Raw genomic sequence first — 15,526 nt, 5'->3', positions numbered from 1 at the left:
GACCTATGTCAGTCACATCCATAGTCTGCAAGACTATGGAACGTGTACTCAACAACAGTCTCTTGTCGTACCTTGAAGACAACGACCTCCTCAGTGATCGCCAGTACAGATCCCTACTGGGGATCTTCTTTTGTATGCCTGTCACATACGGAGCGAGGCTATAGAAAAGCAAGGTGAAGCACTTGCAGTGTCTTTGGATATTTCTAAAGCCTTTGCCAGGGTTTGGCACGCAAACCTTTTAAGTAAGCTTCCCTTTTATGGGCTTCCCACTTTGCAATTGGAACTCGAATTTCTTGAGCGACCGTTCGATTCGAGAGGTCTTAGAAGGCTACTCTTCCGAACATATGGCGATAGATTCCTCAGGATTCCGTACTGTCCGCAACTCTCTTTCTACTGCATATCAACGATATGTTAATTCCAGGTACCTTTGCGTATGCTGAGGACAACACAGTTGTAGATACAACACAGTTGTAGTACTTGACCAATGCAAGGGTCAGTGGAGAGGAAATGTAGTCTTGTCGAGAGTCTATGGTTAACCGTTTGGATTTGACACTCAAGGCAGTCCGACTGGGGCGATGCCAATCTTGTCAAATTGAACGGTACTAAACGCAGGCGTGTCTATTCTCTACAAAACGGAGTGCCTTTGAGCTGCCTCCGACTTTTCGTGATATATCCACACCTATAACCGACTGTCTCCAACTACTTGGAATGGACCTGTCGTCCAATTTGTACTTCGGCAGATACGTTGAATCCATGACCAAACATGCAGCAAGGAAGCTTGGGACCCTTTCCAGAGTGAGGCGTTACTTCACACCGGGACAAGCACCATATTTTTCTACGTTAGTTTTGATCGTACCTACCCTTAGGGCATACGAGTTGTTCGAGAGGCTAGTGCCTCGGGTGAGCCGCCCCGGGTGCACGTACAGTACCCTCCCTATTTTCCAGATAGGTACCGAAGCTGTAGGCACGCTCACTTCCCGTTGCGCATTGCACAACTCGCAGTTGCCACCGCTAAGCCGTCGATTCTGAGTCCACTACCAAATCTCCTCATTGGTGGCGGAGCTGTAAGGCACGCTCACTTCCCGACGCTGAAAAACGACGTCTCTCCAGTTCCCAATAACTTAAGTGGCTAGCGGGACCGGAGGACATCTAGCTTATCCTCTACTAGCTCTCCGGGCTAGTCCGGGCTAGACATGCCAGTCGCAGTGTCCTGCAAGTCCATACCCCAAGTCCGGGTCCGCCAGACGCCCGCAAAGACGTATCAATGGCGGAGGACTTGGTCTGGACGCCCACTGTACCCCGATCTAGACGTCGAGCCCGTAGTCTCTCCGGAAAACCCTATCTCTCTGGTCAGTAGATAGGGACACACACACCGGACCAGTTGCTTCAGCTGTACCAAGCACAAATCCGGTCGTGCATGGAGTACTGCTGCCACCTTTAGGATGGCTCTGCTACATACCAACTGGCCACCTTGGATTCAATTGACAACCGTGCCAAGAAGCTTATATAGGTGACTCGGAATTAGTGGAGGCGAAGCTGCAGAGCCTTGAACACCGCCGTAAAGTTGCCAGCTTATCGAAATTTTACTTTTTTTGCGCGAGGAAAAACGCGGCGGCGGCGGCGGCGCGCCGGCGCGGCGCTTATGTCTAGTCGCTTAACATCAGGCGCACGACTTATAAAACCGCTCGGCGCATCCTGACGTGGACATACTTCTGCCCTAGCGGACTATAACTATAACTTAACTTCTTAATATTAAGGTACCTACCTTATTTCTTGGAAAAGCAAACAGCTACTGAGTGACATCGGGAACTTTTAGCAAAAAATTTTAAAACTTCGTTTTTTCATCAAAATTAGCACAAATATCAGCTTAACATCTAAATTAGTGAGATTGTGATCGTTCGTCTATTTCAAATTTAAAAAGCGGGCGTCCTACCCTTAAAGATAACCACACTTATCGACGTGGTTCGCCCTAGGCAGCTTGTCAGATAATCTTTACATCCAGGTTATAAGAGCGAGAAAGATCTGCGTTTTGCTTCGGCTAGGATGACGACTCGAAATAGGCCAGCTGGCAACGAATTCTCTCCGTCAAAGATTCGATCGCTTCTGTACGGGCGCACTCAGAACCGTCCAAATGACTTCGATCACGTTCGTACAGTTATAATGACGGCTTAGCGCACACGAAGACGTCCATCTTGACCAAGAAACTATAACAGAAGGAACTCGTAAGCACAGAACACTATACTCTCGTAAGTTGGTACAATCAAACGACGGAACACATCCGTACTACTCGGGAATATCGATCGATATAGGTATTCATTGCCGCAACTACTGCATGTAACAAAGTTCAATCGGCTCAAGCCTATTTCACATCGTTAAATCGATAAGCTATTTTTTATTGAAATAAATATCAATTAACTGAAAAATTATTTCAGTTTTATTTTAACAGTTAATTAAATAATATAATAAACTGAAAAGTCGTGATTGTGCTTTGGTGATAATTTAATTTATTCAATTCACTATTACATTTAGAGCATAATGTGCTTGGAATCTATGCACACGGCGTATTTTATACGCGTCGACGACGACGACACGCGCCGTGCGTTTCACGAACACGCGTTTACGGCGCCCCGTAGAGCCTCATAAAGCAGATTATTGCGTTTGTATCAGTACATAATCGATTCAATCGCGCGCAAACGTCGCGTTGCCAGCAAAAAGCTTATTGTAGTACATATGTACAGGGTCAAGAGCACGTCAAGCTTGACACTTAAGAATTCAATCCAACCGTTTAAAATAAGAACGATCCAAAGTACAAAGTATCAAGCTTGACGTGCTCTTCACTTGGAGTTTACACTGAGGCTCGTATTCTAGAACTCTATTCAATGCTCAAGTCAGGATTTGAGTAAGGTTTAAAGCACTCGAAATCACACTTAAGTCCCTGCCATTAGGGTCGTATTTCCAGTGCAATCCTGACTTGAGCATTGAGTAGAGTTCTGGAATACGACCCTTAGAATTTCACGTTGAAGACAGCTAAATAAGATGGTAAAGCCATTAACACTAAAAAAAACAAACTTTCATTGTGATTTTTAATTCCTTTCACACGTTCGTTTCGTGTAATGAACTGTAATGCATGCGAAATAAACACCCAAAAACGAATGGTTATAATTTACTATAAAACAGGGTCGTATTCCAGAACTCTACTCAATGCTCAAGTCAGGACTTGAGTATGATTTCAAGCACTTGAAATACGACTCTAATGGCAAGGACTTGAGTATGATTTATAGTGCTTTAAATCATACTCAAGTCCTGACTTTAGCATTGAGTAGAGTTCTAGAATACGACCCTTATTAGGGTCGCGCGACTACAACGCGCGCCTCTGCGGTGCGTATACACGCAGATTACGGGCGTTTACAGCGCCACTAGATTTGTGAATGTGTGCAAAGGTTTACTCGCTGCGGCTGCGACTGCATCGCGTTCGAATTGCGTTAACATCATCTGCGCGTCGTCGCTCGGCGCAAATAAAATACACCGTGTCGCCCAGTGCATAGACTCAAGTATGAAATATTAAATACTGTTATAGGAAGTAGCTAATATTATACTAGTTACAAATGTTACAAAAATTTAAGTGTCCTATCAAACACCTTTGCCATTGCCATCATCTGTCTCGTTTGCTCGAAAACATGGAGGTTGTGCTGTGAAATTGCCATCGAAGTGTAATTTTCTTTGTTTACGTGTCGATTAATTACGATTGTGCTGTTTTATCCCTGAACGGGTGTTAATTCATTGCGGTTTATGGAATATTCTCAAAGAAACCCATATACGAAGTTATTGTCGAAGACTAACTGTGTGAAATGAATAACGGAGAGGTCGGGGGGTCCAGGGGCAGAGGCCGCGGTTGGCCGCAGTCCGAAAATCCACCACGGGAACTTCGCCGGCCGAAGATCGCTGCCGAGGATGCGCAAGGTAGAGTTCGTTTCACGATGCTTAATGTTGCACTTTCACAGTATCAATCCGGGGCACGCTGTGACGTCGTCATACTTGGCCAGTTTTATATTGCGTTCCTATTAAGTCTTCAGGTGAAAGTTTGAATTTTCATTTCTAATGACGTCGGCGCAGATTGACAGAATATAGCCGTCTGCTATAAAACACGCCCCGTTTATTTTGCGATACATATATATTTCATTTTTAGATCAGTAAGTGCCTGACAGTTTACTGTGAATTTTGTATAGATGTAGTAGTTAGTGTTTTATCAATGTTGCAGTTGAAGCTCCTAAGTCGAACTTATCGGCTGAGGCTAAGGAGTGGTTCCCGCGGAATTATACACCGCAAAGTGTGCCAGCTTACCATCAGGAACCTGCCCCATACAGGCCCCATCGGTTCTCAGTCCAGAACCGGCTAAGACAAGCACAAAATCCAAATCCGTATAACTTTGACAACATGTCATATGCACTTGAAGAAGCCGAGAATATGGACTTACGGGTACGTCACATTAAAAAAACTTAATGTTGTTAAGTAGTTATGTTTACAATTTTGATAATGAGATTCTTCGTGGTTTTATTATAATTATAAATTCATTTATTCTATTGTGGATAGCATAATTTGGTGTGTAATTAATTCCACAATGCAAGTAAACATGACTGTTAACCTGTTACCTACAAGTACAGAATATCAAATATGGGAAATCAAGTTGGAAATAGTTACTATTTCCATAATTATTTGTATTTTGTTTTTTGTCATAATTATTGTCTTTTTTGTATGTATCTAAGTGTGAAATAATATAAAGTAAATATTAGTGCCATTTATCAAATGCCAGTAACTAATGCTAGCTTTCAATAATCCTAAACAGAAGTCGAATATATTTTAAATAGGACTAAATCTATAATTTTTGGTAACTGAAAATACATTTTGACTAAAATTTCTGTTAAGCAGGTATTTGGACTGAAACACAAGCATAATCAGTGATAATTTAAACAAGTTTCTGTAACTATTCTTGTTTTATTTTACATTTTATATGCCAAATCTTGAACTTGTATGTGAACTCATTGTTTGGTAGGAAAACATCGGCAACTTGATAACTGTGATGTGTGAGATAACATTTGACCCTGGCAAGTTCGACTCCCTTTGCGGTCCATTGGTGGACTCATTTGCCCCCACGCTACAGGATGCCAACTATACGAGACCACTTGTTGAAGCCATTGTAAACCAGGTGAGAAAAAAATAGACAACAGAATACATATTATCACTTGTCCCACTTTCACCAAAATTGATGAATAATGCAATTGATGGGCTTACAAAAAATAACTTGCTCAACATAATACACACAACATGTGTAGCAATAGTTATTCAAAACAATCATTTTATGAAATTATTCATATTTACTTCAGTATTTACATGACAAATGGAAAACACACCAGATAGCTTTTATGGATGTATTAAATGCGTGCTTATAGTAATAAAAAACAAGTAAAAAATATTATCTAAAGCAAGCATTTAAATAGGAAGTCTAAAAATAGCAAGCCTCTTTGTGTAGATTCTAGCCAAATTTCACAAATTTGACTGAAAATCTCTTTTGTGATATATGATAACTCCATCATACCATGGAGATAACAACTCTCATTGTCAACAATTTGTTAGTTGAGTCCAGAAATGCTTTTGTCAGATGGTATATGAAAAACTGGAAGTGTCAGAGATACATTCTTTTAACGTGATATATATATGTGATTGTATATGGCAGTCCATTGGTGAGCCGAACTTCCGTTACAATGGTGCGCGCCTGTGTTCGATGTATGACTCCGTGGGATCGCCGGAAGAATCAACGTTCCGCGCATGCCTGCTGGAGCGCTGCTCCGCTGAAGAGAATAAGATCATCAGTGGTGTCGAGACCGCCGAGGAGAACATGCGCGGATTCGCTATGTTCCTCGCTGAGATCTACACCCAGCTTGAAGACAATCAGGTATACATATATTCAGGATTATCGGAAACTATTTGTGTCCAATTAGTGATTCTTAGAATTTGAACATTCATTTGAATTTTTGCAGGGGGGTCGTATCAGATCTTTAGGTGAGAGTCTTTGCAAAGTGTTACTTCACCTTCTTGACACGGACAACGAAACCAACATTAAAGCAGTGTGTCAGTTACTGAAAGTAAGTTATTTTTATTATTTAGCTTTAGAAATTAATACAAAGGTAGTCTAGAATACACTCTAGTGTGCGTTACCTGAATGCGTTGCATAAGTGCTTCAAAGCTCAATTTGCATATTACGTAGATCAATCTTTTTTAATAATAATTATATTTAATATAATATCAATGTCGGAGTTTTGTTGAAAAGGCGAAAGCGACTTTACGTAAAAGTTTTGAGCATGGAGCATGTTTAGGTTTTTAATGACTGTTTGAAAATATTTATTTAAATTTTAAAATTGAATTTAATGTAAAACATATTCACGTAAAAATGTTTCGAAATGTCGCCCTGTCTACAAAACCCTGACGACATATTGTCGGTTAAAAGGTACAATTCACCAAGTCCCATTTTGCTCAAAACGGACTTTTTTTGTCATTTTTGTTCGATCGGGAAGAAAATCTACGACAAGAAAAATTTTGTAAGCGCGTAGTGTCTTTATTATAAACTGCACTTCGAAAAAACCTGTAAGCACAATTACATTACCCTATTTGCATGTAAAACATAATCTCAGTTATCTCCATGATTGATTTAGCTTTTAAGCTAGTTAATGAAGATAGCGGTGTTTACAAGTAAGCTATAATTCTAGTAGTACAATGAACTCGTACTAGAAACAAGTCACTCCTAATAACGTACACCCTTGACCGGCAGCTGTCGGGCATCGCCCTGGACGCGGACTGCCCGGCGGGCATGCACGCGGCGTTCGAGCGCTTGAAGCGGCGCGGGCACATGGCGTGCGTGCGCAACGTAGTGTCGCTGCGCGCCGCGCGCTGGGGCATGGCCGAGCCCGAGGCGCTGCCGCTGCACGACGTGCACGCGCCGGCCGGCGCGCAACCGAATCCCGATCCTCGCCGCCGCGTCGTCACCGGTGAGCTTGTCACAGGTATATATACATCGTGGCCGAACGGTTGCCATGCCGGACTGCCATACAGAGGTCCCAGGTTCGATTTCCGGGCCGGGAGAAATATTTGTATGGCCTACATCTATTCCTCTCCTGAGTTTGGGTGTAATTCTTTTTATTTTATTTTATTTTTTTATAACATCAAGTGACTGGACGGACAAGTCAAGTAAGTTACATGCCTGTCCATAACAGTGCAGTGCCGCTCAGAGCTTTAAATCGCAAAGATCTGAGGGGCACTACCGCTGCGCCCGTCACCCTGAAACATAAGTTGACAAGTCCCATGTGCCTGTAACTTCATCAGCAACTTACCCTTCAAATCCGGAACGCAGTAATGCTCGTTACTATATGTACTCGTACTACCCTGGACAAACTCTTTCACGAGGAGCTCTACTGCTGCTAAACATCTTATGTAAAACTTTGTCATCACCAGCGAACTGACTAGACTGACAAAAATTCTAAACGACATTCTTCTGGACGAAACACGACGAGAGTGAGAAAAGAGATTGGACTTGGACGTCTTGCAATTGTACTGACAGACTGTACGACGAGCATTAAGGTGCCTACAAATTTGTTCGATTTTTCGACGATTGGCATGTGTGTGACATTTATGACAAAATCAAGTAAATGTGTAAGTAGACGATCGATTTCCTATTTTTTGTAGATCGACACGTATCACTCGTCAAAAAATCGAGTAAATTTGTAGGTCCTCTATATCGTTTCCTATAAACTAACCTAATCTGTCCCCTGTAATTTGTTAACTGAACAGTGACTAACGGTGAGCCGGACAACGACGCAGGTTACCTGGCGGACGGCAACCAGCTGACGGCCGAGGAGCACGCCTTCCTGCGCAGCAACTTGCCTACCGGCAAGAATGCTTCGCTCGACGAGGACATTCTGTAAGATTTATCGTATGCACAAATTAATTAGGGTTGTCAAAAAGTAAACTATCCTAAATTCTATAATTTCGTATAGGGACGAACTGGAGAACGACGCGTGGGAAACGGAAATGGACCCCGAGATGCAGGCTGGCTTCCTCGAGTTCCTGCGCATGTCGAACCAGATCAAGCGATAACCTCGCGCGGCGCCACCTTGCGGGGGACAGACCAGCCTGCTTCTACTATAATTACATATTTAGGACAATGATGAAATACAAAAAAAGTATAAAATTCTATAAAATTATAAAAAGATTTATTGAAGGGAAGCAGCCAACTTGCAATCACTCTAGAAAGGTTAACAAGCTAAATTTGGACCGAAGTTTACACGGCGAGCGGGGACCGATAGGTTTGCAGGTCAGTATTACTTACCATTTATCGACAGTCGCTTCCGATACTGACTTATATCAACTTAAGGAAACAAATGTACCTAGATATTAAGGTGCTCTTTTAGAGTGGTTGAATTCTTGGATGTTATAAACGTATGTATGTAAGCCTTTAGTTATAATAATTTACTTGCTGACTCCAGTGAGGTCCATACAAAATATGTTTAGTACATCGCTTTATATTTTGTTTATTTTTAAATATTTGGTCTGTTGCTCCAAGAGGACGAATAATAAAGCGCGTTTACGTATAACATCTGAGCGAAAACATGAGAAAGTTTTAAAAAATCCCAGTTTTTTTTGCTATAATTACTTATACGTAAACAGTGTGGTTTTCAGAAATGTAAAGGATCATTCATGAAAATTGTTCCATGAGTATTTAATTTTTTTTAATAAAAATCAGTTGTAATTTATCTGGGAGAGTTGCGCATAACATGAGTGAGTTACGTTTCTGACTGGTGCACAGCTGTTAATATTAGATTTCGTGGACTAAATGTAAACAAGGTAGGATACAGTATGGGATAAGCTAGAACGTATAACTATGACTTTTAACTCTTAGTTATCCATGATTTATGCAACCATCTCATTCGAAGCAATATTGCGATGTTTAGTGTTCTATGCGTGTACTTGTAGTAAATAATTGTCGCCCACCATGGAAATTGAAGGCCATATTTAAGAGCCATTAGTTTCTTGTTTACATTTCGTCTATTCTATAATCTTAAATAAAATAATATTTAGTGATCTCATAATTTCTCCATTTATTTTTCTCTACGTCATGACAACGGGACATGCCATTTTCATTTCTTCGTTATAAAAATTTAAACGTTGGATGCAATTTATGAATATTATAATAATTATTATTGAAATTTATATATTTCCATCCTCATTACAAATACATAATAATCGATTTTATTAATGCAATTCTATGTTTAACTGTAATGTTTTGTTATAATTTGTACGTGACTCGAACGTGCATTGGTTTTACAACTGCCATAGGAATAAAATATAGCAAATCACAGTTAGTGGAATCCATAGAAGTATTTATTGCAAATGTAAAACTCAATCATGTCGACGGCATTTTTTTTACACACGTAGGAAGTCATTATCCAATTTTTAGTTTTATTTCAATACAACATGATTTAACATTTAGATCCGTTTTCGGAAATTATTATTCATATATAATTAAAGTTTGAAATAAGCATCAAGAATGCTTCAGTTGCTTGTTTATCAATAAATAGCACAAATATATTTTCAGTGTACATTTCATAAAGTCGTCAATTGTTTTGTGATACAATTCCCCATTTGGAGGAGAAGTAACTTTGCGTTTGTATCTTTGAAATGCCAAATTTGTTACATTTACGTTAAACTTTGTTATGTGATTTGCCCACACGAAGTGAGTGATAGTTGCCTTGAGTGTGAGAGGAATTTTAATCAGTAACCTAATTGCTGATAGCGTTGTTTCAACTAGATAATATTCGCATACCTAGAGTAACAAATAGCAATAAAAAGAGTTACTACAACTAAAATATTTATATAAGTCACGTACATGCCGTAAGTGCTAACAGAACACCACTTTTTGAATAATATTTGCAATACTGGACTTATTTATTTTAAAGCAATTTTGTAATATTCCATTGTATTTTTGTTGCAGTGATATTATGAATGTTATAAGAATAAATGGATATTTTAATAAAAGTCATTTAAATAAATATTAGTGTTTTAATTTCAAATCCTTAATTCTTGGTTTCCGGTAGAACTTTGTAAGGGTTTAATATTCCATTTGGGTCCATAAGTTGTTTTAATTCCCTCATGACTTGCAGAGCACTATCATCTTGGCTGTAGTGTATATATTTTGGTTTGTAAAAACCAACACCGTGTTCTGCACTTATAGAACCGTTGAGCTTAGCAACTTCTTCATACATGATGTTTTCTATCAAGGATAGCATTTCTTCATTGAATTCTGATAGTGCTACATTTATATGAATGTTACCGTCGCCTATAAACAATACATTTTCTCATAATGGCTAGTCTGTATAAGGCATATCTGTTTCAGGGATATTCCGACTGTATTTGGCCGGCCTAAGAGGAAACAGTAATCACATTACGTTAAGAAATGGGAAAGGTACCTATTTCTGGTGCTTACGATAAGGACAGTAAGTCTGTATGTATTTCAAACTTACCAGCTGTTTATATTATACGCACGGCAGATTTTATACTCTTGTACAACTTCAAATTAATTGGTTTGCCCATATTCTACTCCAGCCATACTCAACCTGCGGATCGCCAAGCATTTAAGTGCGGCCCGAAACACTATTATTAGGAAAGTGCTTTTCAAAACTGAGTTTCTAAGATTTTAACATAACGTCGCCGTCGCCTTACTTTCTCAAACTCATATCTTAAAGCACAGAGTCGCTGAAATGCAAAAAATGGATTGTATATACAAATTTTCCAGGCTGATTTCTCTCACTAAATATTATATGTATAAGTTATATACATTTTTCAACTGTACATTCAGGATAAAATCATTTTCGGGGCAAAAATAGATCTAACTCAATATAGTGGGAAATAATTTTTCCCACTAGTTCTATTATTTATTGCAATAGAACTAATAGGAAAAAAAGTCACAGTAGTTCTATAATAGAAGTACTCAATAGGACTAGTGGGAACGAAGCATTTCTTTCATATTCGCACACTGCTTTTACCTATTCTTAAAGTAATGCACCCAAATTACCCTTGATAAAAATTTTGAAATAAATATAAAGTTTTGCCATCTCCTGAATAATCACTGTTTATAAGACAGGGTTGAGAAAGTAAGGCGACGATAAGTGACTGTATCGATGCAGTATATGGTGGTAATATGGTGTCGCGATGCAATCGCGCGTTGCGAACGCGAGTTTGCACCGCCTGCTGTAACCGCTCTTAATCCCCGGGTCACGCGCTTGCCCATTACTGGCCACAACGCACTGACATCGTATGTTTTTTAGTTTTTTATACATATTTAGGTTTTGTGTTTTATTTATTACATGGGGATTAAATGTAAATCCAGGTCCCCACTGTCGTAAAAAAAGTCATCACCCAAAATTGTTGCCAGCCGAGTAACATAGTTAACATATGTATGTGGCCCGAAAGAAAAAAAGGTTGAGTACCTGTTCTAGTATAGCTGTTCTAGTCGATCAATAATCACATACCTATATAGTAACGTTTCCATCGACGATGAATGGCAAAAATAACCAATCTGCGTCAACATAATTTTTCCTTAGACTTTTCCCTTGTTCGTTCAGGATTATAGTTTAAAATCTGTCATGAAAGATTTATATTCATTTTTTCAACGTACCCAAGTGGCCAAAGCCATATACACTTTTGACTTTCGAGCTTAATCTCTCACGCAGCATTGGCACTATCTGGTAGTAGTTTGCAGCCGGCAGCGATATGTCGGAGGTGAAGAGGTAGCCTGCATCTCGCAGACCCGCCGCCGGTATATTCTCACGGAGGTTCCATATTGCCTATAATTTGTAACCCACTTTTAAATGGCGTCACTTATACCAGTGTCACCATGGTCGAATTGTAGAAATCTTATTAGTCAGGTTAAAAGCCATCATTTACTCGCAAAAAACTAGACTTAGTCGGTCCACCGTTTCAAAGTTATAAGGGTGTTTTGTGGGGGGGGAGTGGGAATTTTAGAAAAAATTTAATTTAATTTAATTACATTTAATATAAGCAAAATTTTAAAAATAGTCCCTCATCTAGTTCAGAAGATATCGGATATTTATGTAAGTACCTGAATTTTAGCAGTTTCTGAAGCGATAATTCCGTTTAATACTTGGCCTTCATCAATTTCTTTGGAAAGGAACCGCGTCAACTTCTCAGTGTCGTGTTCTATGTCACTGCCATGAGTCTCTAACAACACGTAAAATGGATAATCTGGCAAAGGATTTCTGGAATTACACAGTAAGTAAATTCTATGAATACTTCTTGTACAATTTTACACCTTTCTTTGAAGCAAATTAGGTGTTCTTCCAATTTAATTGATTTATAGTATGCTTACGTTAAATTCATATTTTTAATCACTGTTTTTATAGAATAGTTGTCCATCATTTCGAATGCAGATACGATTTCTCCTAGTGACGACTTCGCTCTTTTAAATACTTGAAGAACTTCGTCGAATGTATTAACACCTAAAATATTTACATCGGTAATTAGAAATTGTTTTTGTTTAGAACAGAAACGTACATTATATAACCATTAAAAATTGTAAGTATCGAGCTTACCAAAGTAAGCTACGTTAATTGCCTTGGGAAGCACAGGGCAGTGAATTGCAACTTTCGTAACTACTCCTAGAGTACCCTCCGAACCAATAAACAAGTGTTTCAGATGATATCCAGTATTGTCCTTCTTAAGTGTTTTAAGGCAATCTACGATTATGCCATTCGCTTTTACCTAAAAGCAAACACTATAAAAGAAGTTATTTTAAACCCAATAGTATTGTTTTAGTATTTTAAATGGGGAATAAACTGTCTATACTTACAGCTTCCAGCCCAAGCACAGATCCATGCAAGTTCCCATATTTTACAAGGCGTTGTCCTCCGGCGTTGGTACTGACATTACCACCTATGTGGCAGGAGCCTTTACTGCCCAAGTCAAGTGGCATAATCAGGCCGTGCTCTTTGACGTGGTTCTCTAGTGTTTCAAGTATGCATCCCGCTTCACAGACTAGAGATCCTATTGTGGGGAAAGGAGTATGCAGATTCAGTCGAAAAGTTCTTTGTCGCGTAAAAATTCCTACACGTTACTACCTTCGAAAATTGTGCAAGAATTACATCCTTATTTTTCAACCATACTACCGCGAACAGTTTTTCTACCGCGTACCTTGAAAGTACTTTATTAATAACAATAATAATGTTTTGTTTATATGTATATATACCACAACTAATAAATTGGTTACAATATTTTTTATAAGTCGAAGTTATACAATCACAAGATTATCTTGCCTTCTAAACTAGGTGATCCTGTTTGTGCTTTTGGCCGTTTAATCTTTCATATATTTGAAAGTGGCTTAACGGTTTACACTGGGCGCTGGATACGTAGGTTCCGGGTTCGATTCGTAGGAGCAATTTGATAAATGCAATTTTATAAATTGGTACTGGTCTGAATATTCTGGGAAGAGTGGATTCCGTTGCTCAGGTATTCATATTACAGTGAGTTCCATGAATATGGGTCCACCAATTGCCTGATGCCAATTAGTCTAGTCGTCTGGCATATTATTACATTAATATAATAATAACGCAGACACCACTAGGGAAACCCTTTGTCGCAGGTGTCATGGACACTCACATAGACAACCACAAATTACACCTAAACTCACGAGAGAAATAAATGTAGGCCATACAAATATTTCTCTCGGCTAGGGATTCGAACCCGGACCTCTGCGTGGCAGACCAGCATGGTAACCGTCGGCCGCGGACGCAGTTAAACATTTACCAAACATTACCTATATCCTATGGTTTAATCCTTTTGATACAGAAAATAATTTTACCTGATACATCATCCAAGCTAATGATCTTGTTCATCAGTCCCAAGTGTAAAATTATTTCATCGAACATAGGCACACTCCCACCACAGACACCAGTGTTGCCGCCTTGTGGGCAAACTGCTAAGGATTTCTCATTGCAATATTTCAGAATTTGTGATACTTCCAGACTACTTTTTGGTTTGAGAACTACTTTGGATTGCCCTGGAAAATTGAATACTTTTTTGAAATTTGCAGCCAAGATAGGAGATATATTATTGTGGGTACCTAATATGCAGGCCATCGTTTTCGTTCATACCTCGACATTGTTTAAACCAGTCAATATTGAAAGGTAAAACGTCACTTTCATCTGTAACCACACGATCTTCGCTCAGGATAGATTTGAAATAGCTAATGTCCGTATTTTGTACCGTAGCGAAATCCTTCCTCTTTATGTTGAATTTCTCCTAAAAAGAAAAGGTGCCTTCATACTCACACATTACGTATTATACAAACTTGTTTCACAGACAAAATTATTTTCAAACTTTTACGAAAACAGAAGGGTGTTTTATAAGTAGGTCGGTGTCTGTCCGTGTGTGTATTTGTAGCTCCCGAGTGACGAATTGATTGCGGTATTTTTCTATTATAGGTAAGTTGCGTTATTTGAGAGTATGCACTTTAACTATGTTTGCTGGTAATCGGTGTTTTCATCCTCAGGACCTTCAGGAAATCTGAATCTAAATCTGTTTGTTTTGGGACGTAGGAGGATAGTGGGCACTATTGCAGCTAATAACAGGCAGTTCCTATGGCTTTGTCACGACCGAGAATCTGATTGTGAATAGGATATTATACAGACAGCAAGACACTATAATTTTGGTCGTACCTTCAGAGTTTTTTGCCGTTTAATCTTTCATATATTCATATTATATTTGAAGGTGGCTTAACAGTTTACACTGGTAGCTGAATGCGGAGGTCCCGATACCCGGTAGGAGCAATTTGGGAAATGAAATTTTATAAATTGGTTCTAGTCCGAAAGTTCTGGGAAGAGTGAATTGTGCTCTGGTACACATAGTCCAGTCAATTCACTAGTTTGAGTGGTCTCAAACTATTATTTCAGCAGCATTCGCCACCACCACGCAAGAATGATATGACGAAAACGTGATAAGAGGCTATCATAGTTAGTATATTATAGTTAGTTAGTACAGTTAGCAAATTTGTAGTTTGCACTTAAAGGATTATAATAGGTAAGTAGGTACTACTTATTAGTAATTATGTAAGATAAATCTTTAACCCTCTGCATGTAATAAATAACGCAGCTACAGCATAAAATATTTGTGTATATGTATTTTATACTTCTACTCGTGACCGCTAGAGGCGCTGTACAATTTACGATACAAAACGGTCAAAATATTTTCGGTCGGTTGTTAACGACATCTGTGATTTAACTTTTATTTTATATTTTACAGTTATTTATTAAATGCAGAAAGTTAAACATTTAGATACATATATAAAGCCATAGGAGAAGCACAAAACATTAATAACCACCGCTATTTATAACAAAGCTTTTTTTTAATAAAGAGTAATTTTATGGAGGGCTATATCCATTTATTATAATACATTTCAAATCCCAAA

The 15,526-nt window shown here is 38.9% G+C and overlaps 2 protein-coding genes across 3 annotated transcripts in view; one reads left to right on the top strand and one right to left on the bottom strand.

Annotated features, from left to right (window-relative positions):
* Nucleotides 1-3,698: 3,698 nt before the first annotated feature.
* On the top strand, nucleotides 3,699-9,998 carry LOC113236450 (polyadenylate-binding protein-interacting protein 1). 2 transcript variants are annotated; one of them, XM_026472521.1, is made up of 8 exons: nucleotides 3,699-3,960; nucleotides 4,259-4,476; nucleotides 5,051-5,203; nucleotides 5,732-5,950; nucleotides 6,036-6,140; nucleotides 6,824-7,055; nucleotides 7,840-7,969; nucleotides 8,046-9,998. In XM_026472521.1, the coding sequence occupies exons 1-8, from the start codon at nucleotides 3,849-3,851 to the stop codon at nucleotides 8,143-8,145; spliced, it is 1,269 nt and encodes a 422-aa protein (XP_026328306.1). In that variant the 5' UTR covers nucleotides 3,699-3,848; the 3' UTR covers nucleotides 8,146-9,998. The 2 variants fall into 2 exon arrangements, with proteins under 2 accessions (XP_026328306.1, XP_026328307.1); XM_026472522.1 differs by having other exon boundaries at nucleotides 3,705-3,960; nucleotides 6,824-7,040; nucleotides 8,046-9,997.
* A 123-nt stretch (nucleotides 9,999-10,121) lies between these two features.
* LOC113236667 (D-2-hydroxyglutarate dehydrogenase, mitochondrial) overlaps nucleotides 10,122-15,526 on the bottom strand; it is a 23,034-nt gene continuing 17,629 nt past the window's right edge. Inside the window, exons 4-9 of the mRNA XM_026472828.1 lie at nucleotides 12,914-13,107; nucleotides 12,657-12,825; nucleotides 12,434-12,563; nucleotides 12,167-12,323; nucleotides 11,723-11,891; nucleotides 10,122-10,384 (exon numbers count right to left, since the gene is read on the bottom strand). Coding sequence (XP_026328613.1) covers nucleotides 10,122-10,384; nucleotides 11,723-11,891; nucleotides 12,167-12,323; nucleotides 12,434-12,563; nucleotides 12,657-12,825; nucleotides 12,914-13,107 — 1,082 coding nt within the window. The remainder of the gene's footprint in view (nucleotides 10,385-11,722; nucleotides 11,892-12,166; nucleotides 12,324-12,433; nucleotides 12,564-12,656; nucleotides 12,826-12,913; nucleotides 13,108-15,526) is intronic.

Source organism: Hyposmocoma kahamanoa, unplaced genomic scaffold (genome assembly GCF_003589595.1).
Source record: "Hyposmocoma kahamanoa isolate Upper Pololo Valley unplaced genomic scaffold, ASM358959v1 92, whole genome shotgun sequence".
Classification (NCBI taxonomy): Eukaryota; Metazoa; Arthropoda; class Insecta; order Lepidoptera; family Cosmopterigidae; genus Hyposmocoma; species Hyposmocoma kahamanoa.
The sequence above is the reverse complement of the archived record's forward strand: the minus strand, read 5'-3'. Positions and strand labels throughout refer to the sequence as shown.